The sequence below is a fragment of the Budorcas taxicolor genome, chromosome 11 (genome assembly GCF_023091745.1).
Source record: "Budorcas taxicolor isolate Tak-1 chromosome 11, Takin1.1, whole genome shotgun sequence".
NCBI lineage: Eukaryota > Metazoa > Chordata > Mammalia > Artiodactyla > Bovidae > Budorcas > Budorcas taxicolor.
In genome coordinates this window covers 157,299,732-157,321,925 of record NC_068920.1, presented here as the reverse complement: position 1 = coordinate 157,321,925, position 22,194 = coordinate 157,299,732, and the positions used below count along the sequence as shown (strand labels likewise).

The 22,194-nt window shown below is 44.0% G+C and overlaps 1 protein-coding gene across 1 annotated transcript in view; it reads right to left on the bottom strand.

Moving 5' to 3' along the window:
- GARNL3 (GTPase activating Rap/RanGAP domain like 3) overlaps positions 1–22,194 on the bottom strand; it is a 118,807-nt gene that overhangs the window by 39,756 nt on the left and 56,857 nt on the right. The window contains exons 6-13 of the mRNA XM_052649136.1: positions 20,715–20,778; positions 19,717–19,743; positions 11,820–11,895; positions 11,106–11,204; positions 9,941–10,044; positions 3,432–3,540; positions 1,309–1,354; positions 207–313 (exon numbers count right to left, since the gene is read on the bottom strand). Of these exons, the coding sequence (XP_052505096.1) occupies positions 207–313; positions 1,309–1,354; positions 3,432–3,540; positions 9,941–10,044; positions 11,106–11,204; positions 11,820–11,895; positions 19,717–19,743; positions 20,715–20,778 (632 nt within the window). The remainder of the gene's footprint in view (positions 1–206; positions 314–1,308; positions 1,355–3,431; positions 3,541–9,940; positions 10,045–11,105; positions 11,205–11,819; positions 11,896–19,716; positions 19,744–20,714; positions 20,779–22,194) is intronic.

Here is a 22,194-nt window from a genome sequence, read left to right as displayed (position 1 = left end):
AGGATGCTAGGTATCGATGAGAACCCAGGAGAGACCTCCAAAACACCATCAGAAAACTAAATACGTTTCCCCTGAAAAATTAACAGAACATGGAATGCAATCAGTGCTTAAACAATGATATCTTCTTTATGGTGTCTTGCAAGAATTAGAAGAAATGTATTTTGATGTAGAACGAGGTACAAAAACATTTCAAAATAGAAACTTACATTTCACTAGCAAAAAGTCCCTGAATTCCTGGTGGTCTGTAAACACTGGTGGGGATGGCAAGGGTGGGCCAAAGAGTGGTACGCTTTCCTCTGAAAATATTTTCAGCCTGTGTAGAGAACAGTGTAGAGTTAGTTGGTTTTTCTTAAAAGATCATCAACATCTAGATCTTAAATTTCTCCAGTTGCCTATGTGATGTCTTAGCAATACTTCCACAGGAGGAAAGCATTCTCTGTCCTTCCAGAACCTCAGCCACCATGCAGCAATCCGATCTGCTTTAGGGCAAAGATCAGGTCTTCCTGGATCCTTCATGGTCCAACCCACCAAGCGGCGGGCAAGGTCACCCACCGCAGTAATGACAGCAAAGACCACCACTTGCACCCACTGCACAACAGGGAGCATACTTGGTATTTTAAGACATAGTATCAGCTGATTCTCAGCAGCCTGACAAAGTAGAGCCGTTACCTTCCTTCCACAGACAAGCCTGAGGCTTGAAGAAGATAAACACTTTTCCCCTAAAGTTTCAAATTTAGTGAGCGACAAGAGCTGGGATTCCAACCCAGGTCTATTTGCCTCACAGTTCATCCTCTTTTCACAACATCATGATAGCTTTTAACAGATAAATTTTTGAGAACAAAAGGATAAAAAGGCAAGGATGTAGCCTAGGAAGGAGGGTGCTCTGGGCAAGATCAAACATATCACATTTGTGCCCTCTGTAGAGCACAACCACATTCCAAACTATCCCTGACCCTCGGGTCTACTGCACAGAGCAACACTATATGAAACAGGGGACTTCCCTGGTGATCCAGCGGCTAAGACTTAACGCTCCCAGTGCAGGGGGCCCAGGTTCGATCCCTGGTCAGGGTGCTAGATCCCACATGCTGCAACTAAAGATCCTGAGTGCTGCAAGTAACAGCCAGCACAGCCAAATAAAAAAACCCAAATCAAAACAAAACGCTATACGAGACAAGCTTTTCCTGAAGACACAGTCTTTCAAGTCAATCAAGAAATAGGTAATGAATCAAGAGTCTCATAAAATGAATGCCAAATTAACATGTAAACATGAGGATTAGAACAAGCCATCAAGATAAAGTTGTTACCAACCTGTAATTGTCCTTTTGCTGATCATACCTCACTAAGGCAAAAATATCTGTGGTGATGGTTAAGGAAATAAATTAAGGACCTGATGCGCACAGTCAAAAGCTTGTGTTTGGTAAACCCTGGGTACAGGATCATCTTGGACCTGCTCTCCTGGGGTCAGGACACCTGTCACCCTTAGGTTGAGATGGAACCTTGTCTTCTATAAAAGAGACAGCCAGGGGAGACAGGTCTGACCTCTGCGTGCTCGTCCTTTTGGGAGAGGGCTTCACCTCCAAATCTGTCAGAAAAGCAATATAAATAACGCTATGAAACCACTACAACAAAGCAAAACCAGAACAAAAAGATCAGTTCCCTTGCCTGGAAATATATACAAGATCCCCAATGAAATTAACCAGATATGTCATCTCATACATTTTGAAAGGAAAAGCAGTTTAAATGTGTCCACTGTATACTTTCCCTCTCTCTCCTTCTGGCTTTTAGTAGACAAAACAAACCCAAACAAACCAGTGTAGCTGGCGGCAGTCTCTAGGCAGAATCTACTCTGCTCGTGTTGGGCACGTTGAGTCTAAAATAGTACCACCTCCACCAGCTTTTTTTTTCTTCTCCCATTCCTTCTCCTCCCCCAGCATCTCCCAGCCCTAGCTTCTCTTAGCTAGGGTTGAAGTACCATCCTCTTCAACTCCTCAGAGTGCTCCCACTCTTAGATTTGTCCCTTTGGAGAAACAAACGAGCCCAGTGCCAAATCTTAAACTTCTAATGAAAGGAAATTCTAAGAATAATAATGATCTCTCTGTTACTCTGAGTCACCTCCCTCTCCCTCCTGGAAGTTTCTTTCTGTTCTGTAAGAAGAACCGCTGCAGGAAGGGAGAAATATTAGTCCTCCATCCCAGTGACCAGGATAAGATATCATTTTTAATGTGTATGTGCATACCTGCTTTATTCCCTGTCCTCATGGCAATTTTCAGCTTTTAAAAACTTACATACTGGGACTTCCCTGGTGGTCCAGTGGCTAAGACTCTGTGCTTGCAATGCAAGTGGTTTGGGTTCAATCCTTGGTCAGGGAACTAGGTCCCGCATGCCACAACAAGGATCAAAGATCTCGAGTTCCACAACTAAGACCCAGTGCAGCCAAATAAATAAATGTGCTCAGTTGCTTCTGTCATGTCTGACTCTGCGATCTCATGGATTGTAGCCCGCCAGGTACCTCTGTCCATGGGATTATCTTGGCAAGAATACTGGAGTGGGTTGCCAGTTTCTCCTCCAAGGGATCTTCCTGACCCAGGGATCAAACCTGTGTCTCCTGCAGCTCCTGTATTGGCAGGTGGATTCTTTATCTCTGAGCCACCTGGGAAGCCCTCAGATAAATAATTTAAAGAAAAACTTACATTCTATAACATTAGGACATAAGCAAACGAGCTAGAGGATACAGAGCAATCTACTTGTAGGTGCTGTGAGCCACAGTGGTCCTAGCTCCCAGCATCCTTACTGGGGTCTCCAGGGAACATGAATAACTAGACCAGAATTTATTCTGAAAAATGCCTGTTAGTTGTCTTTTACTTATTACGGGAAACCTGTAGGTACTGCTGCTTGCCTTTGACTTATTATGGGTGGCATGACAGCTGGGCCTCACTGTCGTGGCCAGTGGCCCAGGACAATGGGGCCATGATTGGGGATGTGTCAGGCTGGCCACGCTCATGCCCCAGGCCTGTCTGAGTGTACTTCTCAGATGTCAAGAGATGGTAATGCAGCAGCCATTCCCAGGACTTAGAATCAACAAAGACACATTATTTTGGCTTTTTATCTCAGCTTGCAAGCTTTTTATACCTAAAGCAAATTTCTCAGAGGATTCACTACCTATAATTCTTCTAATTCCCTTATTATCAGCGGAGGGTAGGAAGTTCCCCTCATTTCATAGACACTTGAGGAAAGGGAAGACAGTTCTGAAGTGAAGAATTCTCTGAGAATAAATAAGTCCATTCATCACTGCAGTGGACAGAGAGAGTGGCTCTTAGGGTCTAGCAACCAAAACAATCAGCACGTGCCAGTCTACCGTAACATCAGGCTTGAGGGTCATTTTAGGTCCAGCGAGGCTAACCCTTGGGAGGGTTCACACAGGCCCAGGATACGTGTAAAGTGGGAGCGGATCATGGAAGGCTTGAAGGCAGGAGAAGGTTCCTCCCCTTCCTGGAACACTATGGTGACGATGTCGTTTCCAATGTGGCGCTTCCTTTCCACCTGGATGTAAATGAACAGCATCACTGAGAAGGCCGCTCACACATGGCACGTTCCCAGGGTTAATGCACTAATGCAGCAAAACAAACTCCAATACTCACAGAGCCCTGAGCTTCAGTATCTTTGACTCCTTGCCTCCCAACTTCTCCAGCCCATCTCCTGGCTCATCTGGCAGTCTCCTTCACTCCTCTTCCAACTCAGGCCTGCATTTAATCTTCACTGTCCTCCCCCAGGAGCCTCCAAGCAGTCTCCTTGCCTCTATTCTCTCCCACTTTACTGCTCTGATCAGGTTCACTTTCACTCCTGCTTCATCTCCTTAGCCTGGAGTTCAAGGTCCCTGGACCAGAGGCATTGCCTCAGAATTCCCTGGGGACTGGCTCAAATATGCATATTTTAAAATATAAACGAATGCCTTCACTCATTCTGAAGCATATACTTGATGAGAATAGTGGCCCTATCTAATCTGACCCCAGCTGACCTTTCCAAAATGATCTTCTAGACCTAGGGCCAATAAATCTTTTTTAAAAAATTAATTTATTTTTTAATTGAAGGGTAATTGCTTTACAGAATTTTGCTGTTTTCTGTCAAACCTCAACATGAAGCACCCATAGGTGTACATATATACCCTCCCTTTTGAACCTCTCTCCCATCTCCCTCCCCATCCTACCCCTCTAGGTTGATACAGAGCCCCTGTTTGAGTTTCCTGAGATATGCAGCAAATTCCCATGGCTATCTATTTTACATATGGTAATGTAAGTTTCCATGTTACTCTTTCCATACATGTTACTCTCTCCTCCTCTCTCCCCATGCCCATAAGTCTATTCTTTATGTCTGTTTCTCCACTGCGGCCCTGTAAATAAATTCTTCAGGACCATTTTTCTAGATTCTGTATACATGCGTTAGACTACGGTATTTCTCTTTCTCTTTCTGACTTACTTCACTCTGTATAATAGGTTCTAGGTTCATCCACCTCATTAGAACTGTCTCAAACGCATTCCTGATTATGGCTGAGTAATATTCCATTGCATATATGTCAGTAAATCTTTTCTGTGAAGGCCCAGACTCTTGACAGTCCCTTGTACTGCAAGGAGATCCAACCACTCAATCCTAAAGGAAATCAACCCTGAATATTCATTGGAAGGACTGATGCTGAAGTTCCAATACTTTGGCCACCTGATGCAAAGAGCCAGCTCGTTGGAAAAGACCCTGATGCTGGGAAAGATTGAGGACAGGAGGATAAGGGGTGACAGAGGAAGAGATGGTTGGATGGCATCACTGACTCGATGGACATGAGTCTAAGTAAACTCCGGGAGTTGGCGATAGACAGGGAAGCCGGCATGCTGCAGTCCATGGGGTCGGGAAGAGCTGGACACGACTGAGCAACTGAACTGAACTGAACTGAGCAACTGAATGATAACAATGAAGGTCCAGGCAGTAAGTATTTTGGGGTTTGCAGATCATACTCTTTACAACCATGCAGCTTTGCTGTTGTGGCACAAAAGCAGCTGTAGACAATTCATAAATCAATGGGCAAGACTGTTTTCCAATAACATTTTATTTAACAAACCACGCAGTCTGCTGGATCTGGTCGATGGGCCATAGTTTGCCAAGCCCTGTCCAAGACCTTTGCATAACTGGCCAAGGAGAATGATTCACTTTTCTCCATGGGTCCCTCGTGTGTCCCCTATTTTACATTGTAAGCTCCTGAGAACAGGATTTCTACCTGACTCATATTAGATATTACTCTCATTTTGCAAGTAAAAAAACTAACGATTAGAGATGCTCTGATAATTTTACTTCAATTCAATTCAAAAAGATTTTTGGCAATTACTTCATAGATATAACACTAAAGGCATATCCAATGAAAGAAAAAATACATAAATTTGACCATGTTAAAATTTAAAACTTCTGTTTACATTAAAGGATACTATCAACAAAGTAAAAAGGCAGCCCAAAGAATGGGAGAAATATTTACAAGTCATATATTCAGTCATATATAAAGAATTCCTACAATTCAACAACAAAAACCCCAAATAATGTGATTAAAATATAAGCGCAGGACTTGAATACACAATGCTTTAAAGAAAATATACAGATGGATAATAAACACAAAAGATGCTCAATATCACTAATGATTAGAGAAATGCAAATAAAAAGCACAATGAGATATCACCTCACACCCATCAGAATAGCTATTTTAAAACAACTCAAATAACAAGCGTTGTTATAAATGTGGAGAAATTGGAACTCATGCATTGCTGGGTGGTGGGAATGTAAAACAGAGCCACTGCTGGGAAAAATATTCAAAAAATTAAACACAGAACTACCATATGATCCAGCAATTCCAGTTTTGGGTATATTCTCCCAAAATTGAAAGCAGAAACTCAAACAAATATTCGTATACCAATACTCTTAGCACCTGTATTGATAATAGCCGAAAGGTGGAAATGACTCAAGCATCTACCAATGATGAATGGATAGAGAAAATGTGGTATAAAAATGTGGACTACTACTCAGCCTTAAACACGAAATAAATTCTGACACACGGTACAATATGGACGACCCCTGAGGACACTGTGATAGTGAAATAAGCCAGACAAAAAGGAAAGATGTATGATTCCACTTACATGAGATTCCTAGAATGATCAAATTCATAAAGACAGAGAGGAGTGTGGTGGTTGCCAGGGGCTGGGGGAGGGAGAAATGTGGATTTACTGATTAATGGGTATAGGCTTTCGGTTTGAGAAGATGAAAAAGTTCTGAAGATGGACTGTGGTGATGACTGCACAACAATGCACTTAATGGAATTAATGCCACTGAACTATAAATTTAAAAGTGGTTAAAATTGTAAATTTTATGTTAAAATGAAAATAAGTAAGTGCTGATCCATCAATTGATGAATGGATAAACAAAATGTATCTATAAAATAGGAAATTATTCTGCAATAAAAAGGGATGAAATACAGCTACAGGCTACAACATGGACAAACCTTGAAAACATGCCAAGTGCAAGAAGCTAGTTACAAAAGACTACATAAGACCTGATTCCATTTATACAAAGTGTCCAGAATAGGCAAATTGAAAGAAAAAGCAGGTTGCTAGTTACCAGAGACTAGGCAGGGGGGAGTGGGAAATGATGGCAAAGCCGTGAGAGATTTCTCTTCCGGGTAATGAAATATTCTAAAATTGACTGTGGTTGAATAGTTGAATAACCATGTGAACATACTTAAGTGGGTAAAGTGAATGGAATATGAAATATGTCTCAAAAAAGCTTTTATATATATATTTAAAAGTAATTATTTAGCTTCTACTCTATACCAGGAACAAAACAGACAAAATTCCTGCCTTCATGGGACATATACTCTAGCAGTAGGCACAGAAATTACACAGTAAACGTAAACAAGTGTTCTAAATAATATATGTAATGTTAGGTGACAATGTGAGCCGTGGAGGAACAGGAGCCATGCAGGGACCTGGGGGCGCTGCGGTTGGGTGGGTTGTGGCTTTAATTCAGTCACGGGGTCATTTTAGCAGCTGGCACTTGGGTGGATCTGAGGGTGGTGAGTGAGTCAGCCAGAGGATACCAGGTAGGACAGAGTTCTAGGCAGAAGGAAGGGCAACTTAAAGCCATGACATGGAGCAGTATCTGGTGACTTGGGACAGGAAAGGAAGACGATGTGACTGGAAGTGAGGAAACCAGAAGAGCAGTGGGTGAGGGGACCAGAGAGGTATGGAGGTCACTAGGGGCCTTCAGCCACTCTAAGGATCTGGCTTTGACTCTGAGTGAAGAGGAAGGCACTAGGGGTTTGGGAAGAGGTGGACATGCATTTTTAAGGATCACTCTGGCCAGTGGATTGAGAAACACTGTCAGGGCACCAGGGAGGCTGGAGAGGAATTTATTCAGCATGGTAACTGAAGTGTGACAAAAGCTCAGGTGTCACCTGAAGGTCGAGCCCACGGGATTTCCTGACAAACTGAATATGGGATGAGAAGGAAAGACAGGAATCAAGAATGATTCTAAGGTCATTTTGCCCCAGACACTGGAACAGCAGAAGAGCCATCATCAGAGATAAGAAAGACTTTGGGAGGAAAAGGTCTGGAGGAGAGTAGGGAATTCAGCTTTGGACAGACTGGGTGTGAGACGCTGAGCCCAGGGGAGGTGTCAAGAAGGCTGCATATTTGGTCTGGAGTTCCCCCTAGGCTGACTGGAGATGTAAGTTTGGGTGTCTGTGGCATGGGCTGGGATATGAATGGGTATGTGAGTGTAGAAAGAGAAGAGAAAGGAGCTGAGAACTGAGCCCTGGGGCTGTCATCACACACAATGAGTCCAGGATCTCAGAGCCACCTTGAGGCAGAGCTGGGCTGGGCCCAGGGCTGACACAAAGCCTGTGCTTTTATCTGGTCCTGAAAGCTACAGTCGGGTTCTGGAGCATTGGGAGACCGGGTGTTAGGGGCGAGGACATCACAGATGTTAGGGAGAAGATAAGCCCCAGAAAGACAAATATCAACACCCCTTTCCTTGCCCCCACTGTGGTTTACTTCGGTGATAGAAGATAGAGACGAAGGAGTTATTGTAAAACCAAAATCTACAAAATCTTTGTGGAAGTTTGTTTCTTTACATCAGATTTGGGATGTGGCTCAGACTGTTCCACTAGTGTTTTAGATGTTAGGAGATCAAAGAGCCACCAAGATCTTATGAGTCACCAAGATTTTCTGACTGTTACCTTAGGCCCCAAAGAGACCATGGCAGGTACAGAGAGAGGCTTGCGGTTACTGGTCCTTCTCTGCACCGAGAAGGTTCACTGTCATTCTGCACTTCTTTGGCTCTCTTCCCCACTGCTTTATCTTTCTGGTAATAGAGACAAGTTTCATAGTTGTGATTTTCTTCACATCTACTGATGCTGGGCAAGTGGAAGGCCCAAGCACTACCCACAGATCCAGCCAAGATGTTGAACACACCAGAGTTCATCTGCGAACATTTCAGTGCTCCTGATGAGCCTGTTTTCTCTTAATATGCTAACAGCCCCTTTCAAAAAGATAAGGTTAAAGTCTGGAGTTGGGCAAAGGTTGAACTGTCACATTCATTCCTCCTGTCTCCGGCTAATGCCATCATTTGTCACAGGACAGAGGCTATTTTGGTGAATGTACGGGGCTGAAAAGGTCAGGGTTGGGGGAGGAGGAGGGTTATGAAATATTTCAGTGGAATTTTTTCCCTATCATTGTTGACATGTAAGAGGTCAACATAATTCTTGGTGAGTGGGAGGGTCAGCTTGATCTCTCTTCTCCATGTGAACCCAGGATCCTAAGAGCTTCAGCTCCTAAGAGGTGGAGCCTAGTAGTGATAATATAGGTCACCTCAGCCACACAAGGGAAGAAAGGAACTCTTAGACACTTAAGCAAGCTTACTGGGCCGAGGCACTTCCTGCTTATGCCTGTCCCTTACCAGCTAGCCTTCTAAAATCAGAGCAAGCTTAAATTCTCCAGAGGGTCTCCACTGCCTGTATGACAATCCACCAGCTCCTTATTCCAGGCCCCAAACTATCAAACAGAACTAGCTCTTCCTGAGCCCACCACCTGCATGTCCCCAAAGCATCGCTATGTCTCATCATCATAACATCACTTTTTAGCCCAACGATCTGCTTTGTGTCTTTCTCCTACTGGAGTCTCATTGAAATAAGGATTATAAGTGTTTAGAAAAAAGCCCTTTTAGCCCTTACATACTGGCTCTAGGTTCACATTTCTCACAAATCTTTGCTGAACAACTGTTGATTCATGTTTGTGATATTTACTTACACAGGTGCCTTCAATGTGTAAAAAAGGGATAAGAATCTCATACAAAGGTAAATGGAACCCCCCAAATCCTTAATAAACCAGCGCCATGTATCTCTGTTATATCTAGATTTCATCAAATGGGCAAGTTTTCTCTTGGAAACGGCTAATCTCTGCAGTGGGCAGAGTGTTCTTAAGTAGTTTTTTCCGCAATGGGGCACAGGCCATTGGGGAAATGGTCAGTGTTAACCTCTTGCATTAACCTGAAAAAATCCTTGCAATCATTTTGACAAGACACAGGCACGTGGAGAGAAGTCACAGGATGTGTATATGCAAAACCGTCTGTCAGGGGTCTAGAAAACCACACTCACACACAGGCACACACACACACGGTCACACAGACACACAGGTGCATGACTGTCTGAGCCTTTATCTCCTGAAGGGGCCAGCACCAGTGAGGGAAGTTCTTCCTAAGCCTTGATGAAACTGCAAGCAAACAGACTGGAAACAACATCCCCAAACTGGTCCTGAAATTTGGCTCGTGTATGAACATCCACAGCCTCTGATTCTATAAAGTCAGCAATGTGCTCTCCACACTGAGGTCTCCGCCGGGTGTTCTGCGTGTTCACACGTACCTGCTGTTTGTTTTCTTTGGAATACGGCAACATGGTAGAAACATGAAACATGATCTCATGCCCTTGGTAAATGGTATAAACAGAATGAATCCCTGTGGTGTCATCTGTAAAATACAATACGCATTTAGTGGGCACAGGGAATTCTGAGGCCGTAAGGAAACAGTCTTTATTTGCAGGCTAGAGGAATACAGCACAGTTAGCACATTCCAAAGATCCTATGATCATCCACCTGAGTGGAGGCAACAGTACGGATCCCTCTCCAGCTGAGGCAAGGCTACTGCCCACGTGGGGGCCTCTTCATCCCCCTCTAAGCTCTCTTGCTGTCTCCTTCATGCCTTGCTTAGTGCAGAAGAGATCATGAGAAGTCTGAGCCCCAAAGGACAGCATGTTACAACTCCTTGCCTTCTAGTTACTGCTGGTGTCCAGGCCAAAGTGAACACAAGATGACATACAAGTAATTATCATGTCCATAAAACAAAAGGAGCTATATCCCTGGCAGCATTGTATAGTGACTAATAGCATGGGGTTTGGAGTTGGGCAGACTCAGATTCGAGTTCCCATTAGCTATGTTCCTTCTGACACATTACCTCACCTTTCTCTGAGCCTCAGTTTCTTAAAATTTGCAAATAGAGATAAAAGTAGTGTCTAACTCCTAAGGGTGTCTATCAGATTATCCCAGGAAAGGGAAATGAGGCTGATGGACTCCAGGAGTGACCATGGGCACACAGAGCTTGTTGCGGGGGGGGGTCATGGGGGTGGGAAGCTGGGCCTGACCACTGGGCCTGAATACTTTGTCCCAGCATCCACCAGTTAAGGTACTCTTAGGACAGCTCTCACAAACTGCCTGACGTTCCCGTATTCAGAATCTGTGAAGTGACTTCAGCATGGGCTGGTGGAGAGATGAGGCCCCCAGAGGCTCAGGATACCTGATTTGAAGTTTATCAAATTTAGGCCAGTCAGCTTCACATCACCTGCCTGGCTTACCTCCAGGACTGGCTGTGAAGAGCAGATAAAATGACAGAAGTGCAAGCACAAGAAAAAACCCAGAAATGCTGTACAGTTAGAAGACAGCATACTCCACCCTGGGTATAAATTCAAATTCAGATGAGGCTGGCAAACAAAACTTCTACAAAACACAGCAGAATGGAGGAGGAGGCAAGCTTACTTTTGGTGTCCAGACCACCACGGTAGCCTGTCCAGCCCTTGAGAGTGATGGTGTCACCCAGCAGATTTAAAAATTTTTGAAAAGCGTCACTTCCGATTTCTGTAAGAAGAGGTCAAGTGTGAACAAAGTGCAGTGTCCACAAGGTCCTAGTTTCTAGCTATGTACTGAAATCCTTTGAAGATTAACTAGGCTCCACGGACATTCCCTCTTCTGGAGACTGTGCAAGGGGCCCACAGTTCCCAGAATCTGAGGGAAGGAAAAACTACAGAGTCAGTCTAAGCAACCTGAGTGCTGCCAGGCTGGGGTCACAAGGATCTAGTAATGCAGAAGGAAAACATCATTACTATTCCTATTAATAAGGAACAGGTCTTTAATATGAAAAGTGCTAAATAACAGGAAAAGAGGGCCATTTTCTAATTCTCTTAAGCATAAAAATCCCAGAGAAAAATTTCCTCGTTGCTCCTGAGATAACAAATCCCCATGTAATTTTCTGTGCCTGGCACAGATTCAGTGACCAATGAATATTTGTCAAATGAACGAAACTGGGCAAACATGTGTCCTACTGAATTTACTCCGAAAATTTACCCTCCAACTTCATAAAAACTACTGGCTGTTTCTTTGCATTAAAGACTGAGCAGGTAAGATGAGTCGCAATCGTCTAAATTGCAATGAGGCGGGGCAGGGTTTCTGTTAGAAAAAGGGGGAGACACTCACCGTTGCTGAACATGTCATCATCTGTGAGCTGGCCATCTTTGGCAAAAAGAACCCCAAACTTGAAATTCACAGAGCCCTTACAATGAGACAACAAAAGGCACTGGATTTAATTTTCTCATCAAAGCAGACACAGTTATGAGATGTGCTGGTCATTATTTAGGGACCCTACAGTGACCTCAGTGGCTACTTGCTAGATTACTTCCTCCCCTCCACCTCAATTTTGACCCAGATTAGCAACAATTATTTGTTGATTTTTATAGATTTTTATAGCTTATGAGGAAATCCTGTATTCTTCTGTGAGTTCACTGGAAATTTCATTACCAAGGGAGCCTGTAAGATGTCAGGTCCATTGTGCAGCAAAACAGTGCTCAAAGTAAACAGACCCCAGGAGCTCACAGGACTGGCACCACGCTCTGATTAGCCCAGCAGTGGCAGTCTGGAACCCAGCTAGCAGAGAGCTCAGGCTGATTCAAAATTTAACCCCACAATCTGAGGCTAAAAACTCGTGGGCTCTTTTAGAAATAGAAATGGAAACTGAAGACAATGTAGTCTAAAAGCTCATTTGCCCTGATTCCTAAAGCTATTTAATCTCAAGAAGTCACAAAACAGATGTGGGGAGAAAAAGGCAATCAAGAAGTAGCCGGTACAAATGTTCAGTCTACTATCCTCAACATTAAATGTAGGATTAAAATCAGATCCTGTGGGAGTGATAAAAACCAAATGCAAGATGGCAGCTTCTACAGGGAAGAGAGAATAGGATCAGGGAGCTCAACTGTATTTATTTATTTTTTGGCTGCACCACTTGCCTTGCAGAATTTTTCCTGACCCAGAACTGAACCTGGGTCACCACAGTGAAAGCCCAGAATCCTAACCACTAGGCCACCACGGAAGTACTGCAACTGTGTTTTTCATATAATTTTTTCTTAAACTGAGTAATAGGTTCGTAGGTCTTCATCATATTATAGTCTATGCTTTTTGTGTGTGCCTGAAGTATTGCATAATTAAAACAAAAATCTGAGGTTGGAAAAGATCAACTTTTGCAAGGCTGTCTGATGAGGGGATTCTCAGTTGCCAGATAAGGAGCCAACAAAGAACAAAGGTGAGTAAAATATTGCTGACCATATTGGGAAAAAGGCAATCCTTTGATGCCTCTGCCATTTGACCTCACAGAGATCGTTTCTGAACTCAGGGGTCTGCTTCTGGAAAATAGGCCCTAGAGAAAGAGCACAATTCTTAGGCGGAAGAGGAAAGGCTATTTTTGATTCCTCTTCTCCAACCTGTCATGGGCTTAGGCAAAGGCCTAAGCCCATGGGTAGACTTGGCCTTGGGAAGTAGACTTGGCCTTGAGATTGTAGAAAAACTAGCCTTGTAGGTTGTTTCCGTTGGAAACAGCTAGGGAATGGAATCCATTAAGATTAAAATGTTTAAAAATGACACAGTATTATAGTGATTGGGTATTAAAAGAAAATTAATATCAAAAAATTAATAACCCTAGTCTCCAAAAAAGAAACTATACCCCACTTGGATTTTTAATGCAAGCCACTTCACTCCTGAGGCCTGGGAAGCAATCAGGGTGAGCCCAGCCTTTGGCAGAACCTAACCTACTTTTCTCCTTCCCAAGCCTTTGCAGGGGATCTCTCAAGTCATCTAGGGAAAGACCAAATTTAGAGAGGTTTAGCCCATTTCTCCATCAGGGTGTTCCCCTGGAAAAGGAAATAGCAACCCACTCCAGTATTCTTGCCTGGAAAATCTCATGGACAGAGGAGCCAGGTGGGCTAAAGTTCATGGGATTGCAAAGAGTCGACACAACTTAGTGACTAAACAACAACAAAGTATTGCCAATGGGTCAGAGGTGGGTGGGTCAAGGCAGAGCACAGAATTCAGGATGGCTGGTCTGGGAGCATTCAAACTCTGAAAAGCTAAGGGGCTAAGGCTGTACTTCTAAACATTCTTCTGTCCCCAGTACATCTGAAGGACAGATGCATACCCATCAGTAGTAATAATTTTCTATCTAGTGGTTTTCTCTGTAGAGTGAGGAAGAGGGAGGTAGCTTTCAGGATAGTGCCTCACCCAGGGCTCTTGCCCACCATGCGGCCTCAGCTCACACTTCAATCCAGAGAGGACTTCCTGACCTCCAACATGGTCACCCTCCCAGCACTGTTATTCTCCTTCATGGTACTTTGTTTATCTTCTTAATACATCTATTCACACTCTGTAATTCTTTTTATTGAACTTGCATATTTGTCTGTTTCTACCACTAGAACTTGGGCTTCTCTGGAGGCTCAGTGGTAAAGAATCTGCCTGCGGTGCTAGAGATGAAAAAGACCTGGGTTCGATCCCTTGGTCAGGAAGATCCCCTGGAGTGGGGCATGGCAACCCACTCCAGTATTCTTGCCTGGAGAATCCCATGGACAGAGAAGCCTGGCAGTCTAAGCCTGGCAGTTGTGAAGAGTAGGACGTGACTGAAGCGACTGAGCACGCACGCACCACTAGAACTTCAGTCCCATGAAGGAGGGATGGTACATATCTTGCTCTCTGTGGAATCTCCAGGGCCCACTACCATGCTGGGTATTTTGGAGAGGGTTAATAAATATTCATGAACAACTGTGTGTGTAATAAATGAGAAAAGAAACACAAGTGGTCAGATACAACTTATTTTCCACAAGTTGCCTCCACCTCTTCCATATAAACCTATTTTTGGTAAATTTCTTGGGATTTTGTCAAGGATCTCTGTCACTTTGGGGTTCTATCTTTTTTGTAGCTCTTCTCTCTCTGTTTTTGGGAATGATGATGGCAATCATATGTCTCTATGACTCTGGCACCTTTTCCACTCTCAGTGGTCCCTTAACAAGCACCTACAGTGGTTCGGGGTCTGACAGATAACCTTCTTAGAATAACAGCACAGAGATTAAAGCAGTGGTTCTCAAACTTGAACGTGCATCAGTATCAGCTGGGAGGCTTGTTAAAATAAAGATTGCTGGCCCCATACCCAGGGCCTCCAATCCCACAGGTCTGGGGTAAGGTCCAAGAATCTGTATTTGCGACAAGTCCACAGGTGATGCTGATGCTGCTGGCCCAGGGACCCCGGTCTGAGAATCACTGGACTGGAGGAACCAACCTGCAGAAGCAACCAGCTCAGGGTCATGTCCAGCTGGGCTGATAGCTAGTAAGCCAAGGGAAGAAGTATTGGGTCAATGACTGAAACGATGAGCCATGAACTAACAGCCCTGTGCTCCACTGAATCCACACTTTCACTTTACAGACAGGACAACTGAAGCCCAGGGAAGACGAGATGTGCCCAAGCCTGAGACTAAGTGAGGGCATGACTGGAGCTGGAGGTTGGGAGTCCCGACTTGCGATGCAGTCTCTTTTCAACACAGGGCCACAGTCTTCTCAGGATGGTTTTGAGTTGAGTGAAGCTGAGAGTTACAAGCAGAAATAGGGCCCATTGCTGCCTGATCACTGGCTGAAGCTTTGGAAAGTTTTTCTGGGGCTGCTCTGTCATTGGCACCAGCATCCTTGCTGAGAGGACCCCGCCCACTTCAAGTTCAGTTTAGTTCAGTTCAGTTCAGTCACTCAGTCGTGTCTGACTCTTTGCAACCCCATGGACTGCTGCACGCCAGGCCTCCCTGTTCATCACCAACTCCTGGAGTTGAAACTCATGTCCATTGAGTTGGTGATGCCATCCAACCATCTCATCCTCTGTCATCCCCTTCTCCTCCTGCCTTCAATCTTTCCCAGCATCAGGGTATTTTCCAGTGAGTCAGTTCTTTGTATCAGGTGGCCAAAGTATTGGAGTTTCAGCTTCAGCATCACTTCAGCCTCCACTTCAGGTGGAGGCTCCCAAAAGACTGGTATTGCAAGGTCTTGGTAAGTACTTGAAATTACAGAGTCTCGTTTAGGTAATTTTGTTTCCAGGACTTCCCAAATGATGTCAATGACTAACAGGGTTGTCTCCTATCTCCAGAAATCAAGGTATCACTGAACAGAATGCACTGTATTTCTGGAGGAGATAGCTTTTATGAGGGGCTATTTGAGGAGGGCATCACTTGACTTGGGACTACCTGACCATCACGGGTCACATTTTAGCAGCGTTGAACTTGCTGTCATCAGTGCTTCATGAGGCTGGCTGCTACTTGCAGCAGGGGGCCTTGAGGGATGGCTGGGAGTGCAAAGTCTCAAGACCATACCTGGGCTCCTGGAGGGAGGTGACTGGTGGAGGGAATCGTGGGAACTGGTTTTCTCGGGACTTCGGTCCTGCTCAGATACTCACCATAGAGATAAGGTCATATTTGTAATTCCTACTTGTATGGGACTTTACGTTTTTAAGTTCCAAATTTTATGAGACAAAACTCAACATGATTATAAACCAACATATAGTCATGTTTTGGGGAATTAATAGTATGCTAGGAATTATATTTCTTCTGAGGAAAGGGAAGTATGAGAGGGAAGAATAAAGGAGGAAATGGGGATGACAGAAGACGAGATGGTTGGATGGCATCACCAACTCAAAGGACATGAGTTTGAGCAAGCTCTGGGAGCTGGTGAAGGACAGGGAAGCCTGGTGTGCTGCATTCCATGGGGTCACAAAGAGTCGGACATGACTAAGCGACTGAACAACAAGCCCTACTGATTCCAAAAGAATGTTTTGGAATCAAGATATGATGTCTTAATTCAGAACTGCATACCCTCAGCTCCTCATTACTCTTGTCTGGGCAATGCCTCCATATTTCTGTGTTTCACATGTTCCTACACGTCTGTCAACCCCTCCATGCCTGTTTGCCTGGGACACCATGTTTTCTCTTGCCAGGGGGAGAGGAGGCTCCCTATACAATGGATTTCAGGACACCAACAACACTCTACCAAATAGCTAACCTTTCAGAAACATCACTAGTATTGTTCATTTTTTCCCTGCTCATCTTTGCAGCTGATTATCACTATAATTGGGAGGAACTGGGATAAATTCAAGAAGTGGGTGGGATTAAAGAAGAGTGCCTTGGCCACACAGCTCGCAGGGAGGCTGTGAAGGATGCTGATCACCAGTCACACCTCTTCAAGTACATTATAACGAGTACCCTTGTTGCTGCTAGCAAATATGCCCTTAGTCAGGAAATAAAAAAGAGAAATAAAGAGATGAGCTACTCCTTTTTCAAAATTTGGCAGGTCCAAAGACAAGTATGAGAGAATAAACCAAACAGCAAACAGGGGTTCTTCAAGAGAGGGTGGAAGTGGTGAAGTGGGGGAGCATTCGTGTTTCCCGCTGACGTGCGTGTGTTCTTACTTGCTTAGTCGTATCTGACGCTTTGTGATCCTATGGACTGCAGCCTGCCAAGCTCCTCTGTTCATGGAATTCTCCTGGCAAGAACACTGGAGTGGGTAACCATTCCCTTCTCCAGGGGATCTTCCCAACCCAAGACTGAACGCAGTTCTCCTGCATTGCAGGCAGATTCTTTACCATCTGAGCCACCAGAGAAGCTCCTTCCTGTTTTCCACTGATATATTTCTGTACTGTTTGTCACAAAGGGCAGGAGCATGTACTATGTGGGTGTGCAATAAATATTTATGAATTAGTAATTTTGAGACATAAAAACTGTACATGCACGTGTGCTAAGTTGCTTCAGTCATGTCCAATTCTTTGTGACTCTATGGATTGTAGCCCTCCAGGCTCCTCTGTCCATGGGACTCTCAGGTAAGAAGACTGGAGTGGGTTGCCATGCTCTCCTCCAGGGGATCTTCCTGACCCAAGGATCAAACTCACATCTCCAATGGCTCCTGCACTGCAGGCAGATTCTTTACTGCTGAGACATGAGGGAAGCCTAAAAATTATACATGGTATAACCCTAATCTTAGATAAAATATAACAAATATATATCAAAATGTGATATTCTACCAATACTAGTTTTCTCTGTGATTTTAGGTGATATTTTCCTTATATCTTTTGTTCATTTCTGCATTTTTCAAACGTTTACCAGAAATGTGTATGACTTTTATCTTTTGCCTTTTACAAGTTACACATGGAGTTCATGGATTCTTCAGCAACAAGCATGATTGTACATGGATAATATGTAGATTACAATGGAGATGTCTCCTTTTGCCCATTCTCTGCCACATCCTGCCCGACACTTCCACTAACCTGCCCACGGCGACTCCTGCCAACAATGCGGGGGGCAGCCGCTCGGCCTCCTTCTTTGACTTTACATCGCCATGTTCAGGAATCATGAGGTGTCGCTGCCTCAGAGAAACCTCTGCTTGGCCAGTGGGTAAAAGCTACTCCTTATGCGGTGTTACTGCCTTGTTTACTTTCCCCAAAGCTCTTGGAATTGTCAGTAGGACTGTGTTTATGTTTGTTTATTTTCTTGCTTAGTTTGTCTCAGCCCAGCCGACTGTAGCTCCACGAAGAAGGGACCTTGCCTTCTTCATCAATGTATCCCCAGCGCCTCAAATAGTACACGGTACACCCACAGTCAGAGGTCAGTAAACATTTGTTGAATCAAGGAATGAATGAATATACATAGAAATCTTTGCCTATAGGAACAACTAGGCTTATTATACTGTATTGCCCCACAAGTTGTTTTTCTTCGGTAAGTACTGTGTTGTGGAAATCTTTCCCTGCCAGTAAATAAACATCTACCTCATTTCTTTCAGTGGCATCATACGATTTCATTATTCACCCAGTCCATGAACGATTCACATATCCAACCAAATATCTACTCTGTGTCCTATTCTAGGCTCTGAGGATACAGCAGGGAAGAACAATGGAAGAGTCCCTGTTCTAGTGGGGGCAACAGATAAAAACTGAATAAATGAAATCCATGTGTCAAGAAGATCAACAAACCAGTTAGAAGGGCAGTGGGTAAGAGATATTTTAGTTAAGGGACCGGGACGTCCTCCCTGAGCAGAGATGCCAATCAAGAGAGGGTGTGACCCAGGAGACGTCTGGGACGAGCATCCCTGCAGTGGGAGCAGCAGGCTTCCTGCAGACGTGGAAGCAGGAGGCCCGTGGCTAGTGTGGAGCCAAGGGTGGAGCAGAGGATGGCCTTATTACACAGGCCCTAGCAGGCTGCAGTGAAGACCTTGGGCTTCACCTGAGTGGGATCGGAAGCCAGTGAGTTCTGAGCAAAGGGAGCAGATGGCTTACCATGTTTGGATGCTCTATGAAAACTAGAACAGAGGACAAGAGAGGAAGCAGGCAGAAGAGCAGGAGGCTCTGCAGAATCCAGGTGGGAGATGGTGGGGCTGGTGGACTAGAGTGGTGGTGGAAGCACTGAGAAGCATGCGAGTCAGGGCTATGTTTTGAAACAGTGTGATCGGAATGTGCTGATGGATTAGATGGGGTGTGAGAGACAGGAGGTATTAAGGACGTTTCCAAGTCTGGCCTCAGCGACTGGACAGGTGATACCGCCGTTTACCAACAGGAACAGTGTACACACACTCTCATCGAGTAACTACTCAACAGTTGAGTGATAGTATTTCAGATATTTCTCTACGTTAATCATGCAGTTGTAAAACCTAACATATTCTTTTTTAAGTGGGACAACAGGGAATGGAAACATGCACATGATATGGCATTCTGAATGTGCTAACAGAGTACCTTAGCTTTAATTGAATGAAAATGAAAACCTCATTCCTCATCCTGACCATGGGATTAACATTGAATGATTCCAAGCAGATTTAAGCAGCTTGATTGTTTCTCTATCTTTATGGCTAGCTGCACAGAAAATTCTGAAATACACCGGAGAAAATACGTCAGTCAAGTCTTTCAGTGATAAGAGACTCGCTGTGCAAATCCACGGAGAGGTGTGTCCGGGGGGAAAGGCTGTGTTCCTGGTGAAGGGGAAGCTCATTGACAAACATCAAGGTGGGGTAGCAGGACCCGGCATCTCGCAACACTACTTACCTCTTGTTCTTCAAGGACCAGCAAGTCCTGTCAAATGAAGTTCAAAAGGTTAAGTCCAGGATGAATGGTGATCATTTTATGTTGACTTTCTGTGAAAGCCAAGCTTCATCTACTGTCACTGACACCACTTTTCTCCACGTCAAAATATTCCATTTTTAAGCTAAAGTTTACTTTTACTGGGTACTTTTTGGATCCAGTGATTTGTCAGAACTCTTTCCCCTATGCTGGAAGCTGGTTGCTCAAGCTTCCTAAGGGAAACCTACAGACACCTGATCACAACAGGGCAACTACTGCTGGTAAGTTTTACACACACGCATGCATGCACACACACACACACACACACACAGAGGATGGAAGGGAAGCTCATGAGTGAAAGGGAGAGTGTGACAGTGTCTTTGGTGAAAACAGGCATAGAGGTATGACCTAAATAGGCAGAAGGTTGCTATATCTCGTTTTCAGATTTTCCTCTGCAGGATGAGTCTACTGGCTGCCTGCTGCCTCCTGGACAGAACCCAGCCAGGCTGCCTCTCCAGCCTCTTCCCATGTCACCCTGCCTGGCATGCCAGCTCCTTGAAGCTCAGCTCTGAGACAGAACTGTCACACTGTTAGTGATGGCTGCATTTATGAGTTTCAAGGGGAGAATTTAGAAGCGAAATTGATTGTAACTGTGAGACAAAAGTCTAGTTGCCATTTTTCTGATGGACCATTATTTTGATTATGACTAAACATTTTTCTCCCAAGGCAGACTGATTTCCTTTAACAGTAAGCCCTAAGAAAACAGGACAGCTTTCTGGACACCTGCTATCCTCTGAATTTCTGAAAACAACAGACTCCTGGCCTCCATCTTAGTTCCCACTGGACTCTCAGGTGGGAAGTTCTTCATGTTGAGAACCACTGGTGATTCTGGTTGGGATCCTAGGCTAAGAATCACTGATAATTTGTCACTTCTAACACTGTGACCACATTATACAATTATGAAGCACAAAGTTCTGGGTTACCTTTTGTATCTCAGGGTGAAAAATTTCCCTGGGGCCTTTCTCGAATTTGTCCAGATTCATGGCACTGAAATAGAATGGACAGAGTGAGCTGCAGTGTGGTGGAAACTTAAATAATGTGGAGCCAGTCTTAGATCCTCAGAAGAGCTAAGTATTATACCCTAGAAGATCCTAGCTGGATTCCTAGAGGGGCCAAAGAAGGCAGGAGCCAACAAGGAGCGATCAATGAAGGAACATACCTGAGTAACCAACCTCGGAGGCTGCCCTGAGCACTCTGACAGAGAGAAGGGAGAAGTGGGGAGCACCTGCTGTAGGCAACCCTAGCTAATCTCCATGAATCTTACTTTTATTTACCAAAAAAGAGATTTACTGACATTTACATAGTAATGAATGATAAGATGAAATGTAATTAAGATGACCTGACATGTCTTTCTTCCTTTGGTAATTCCTCTCTCACTAAGGGCAAAAGGTTGTTCTTAACAAGATTATTCTTTTACATTTTGCTTTAACCAAGCAACTTGAATTTCCTTGAGCTAAGTTCCTCTAGGGCAAAACAAGGTAATTGAACAAAATGATCCCTGACCTCTTCAGCAAGAATCCTCATATCTGTAAATAAAAGGTAAAGATAATAGCTATATTTACAGAGCATTTACTATATGCCAGGCACCCTGCTAAATATTTCATGTGGATTATCTCATTCAACCTCTATGAGGCAAGTACTATTTTATCCTCACATTAAGGATGAGGAAATTGAGGCTCAGTAGTTAAAGAACTAGTTAAGGATAACAAAGCTGTTAAGTCATAAAGCCAAGATTTGAACTCAGCTTCTCTGACCCAATAGTATGTATATTTTAATTTTTAAGTTTTGAAGTTGATGATTGTAACAGAGGAAATCTTTTCTTCCATTGGCAGCAACTGTAGAAATTTTAATCTTTGCAACTTTAAAATACTTTCTTGCTGCAGCTTGCTCTGGCTGAGTGGTGGGCCGAAAAGTGAAGGTCTCCTCAGATAACTAAATGAAATTAAAATTCATTGAAATCCCCAGTCTTTAAATATACAGAAGAAAGGAGCTGGAGAAACACCATTTTAGAAGAAGAAAAGGATTTTCAGAAATTTAGGCCAATATAATTCAAAGTATGACTCTTAAAGTTCAGATTTAGAAGCAGCAAGATACTTCAGTGCTCAACAAAAAGGTTAACCTCTCCATGGATTCATTCTTAGCTAGGGCTTCAGACTGGCCAGGAGAAAAACCAGGGGGCCTACAGCAGAGGGGAGAAGGTCTACAATTCAAAGACAAAAATCAAGCTTGAAAACAAGATACAAATGTTTTACTTGTTAATCTCAGGACCCTTTCATCAGCCAGTTGCAATCACCAATGGACAGTCAGGTTCATCACTGTAACAGACGTGCTGCCAAGTAACAGTAATAGGTGGGAACATGGAAAATACCATTTCCGACCACCACCTGGCTGCAGATGAATAGA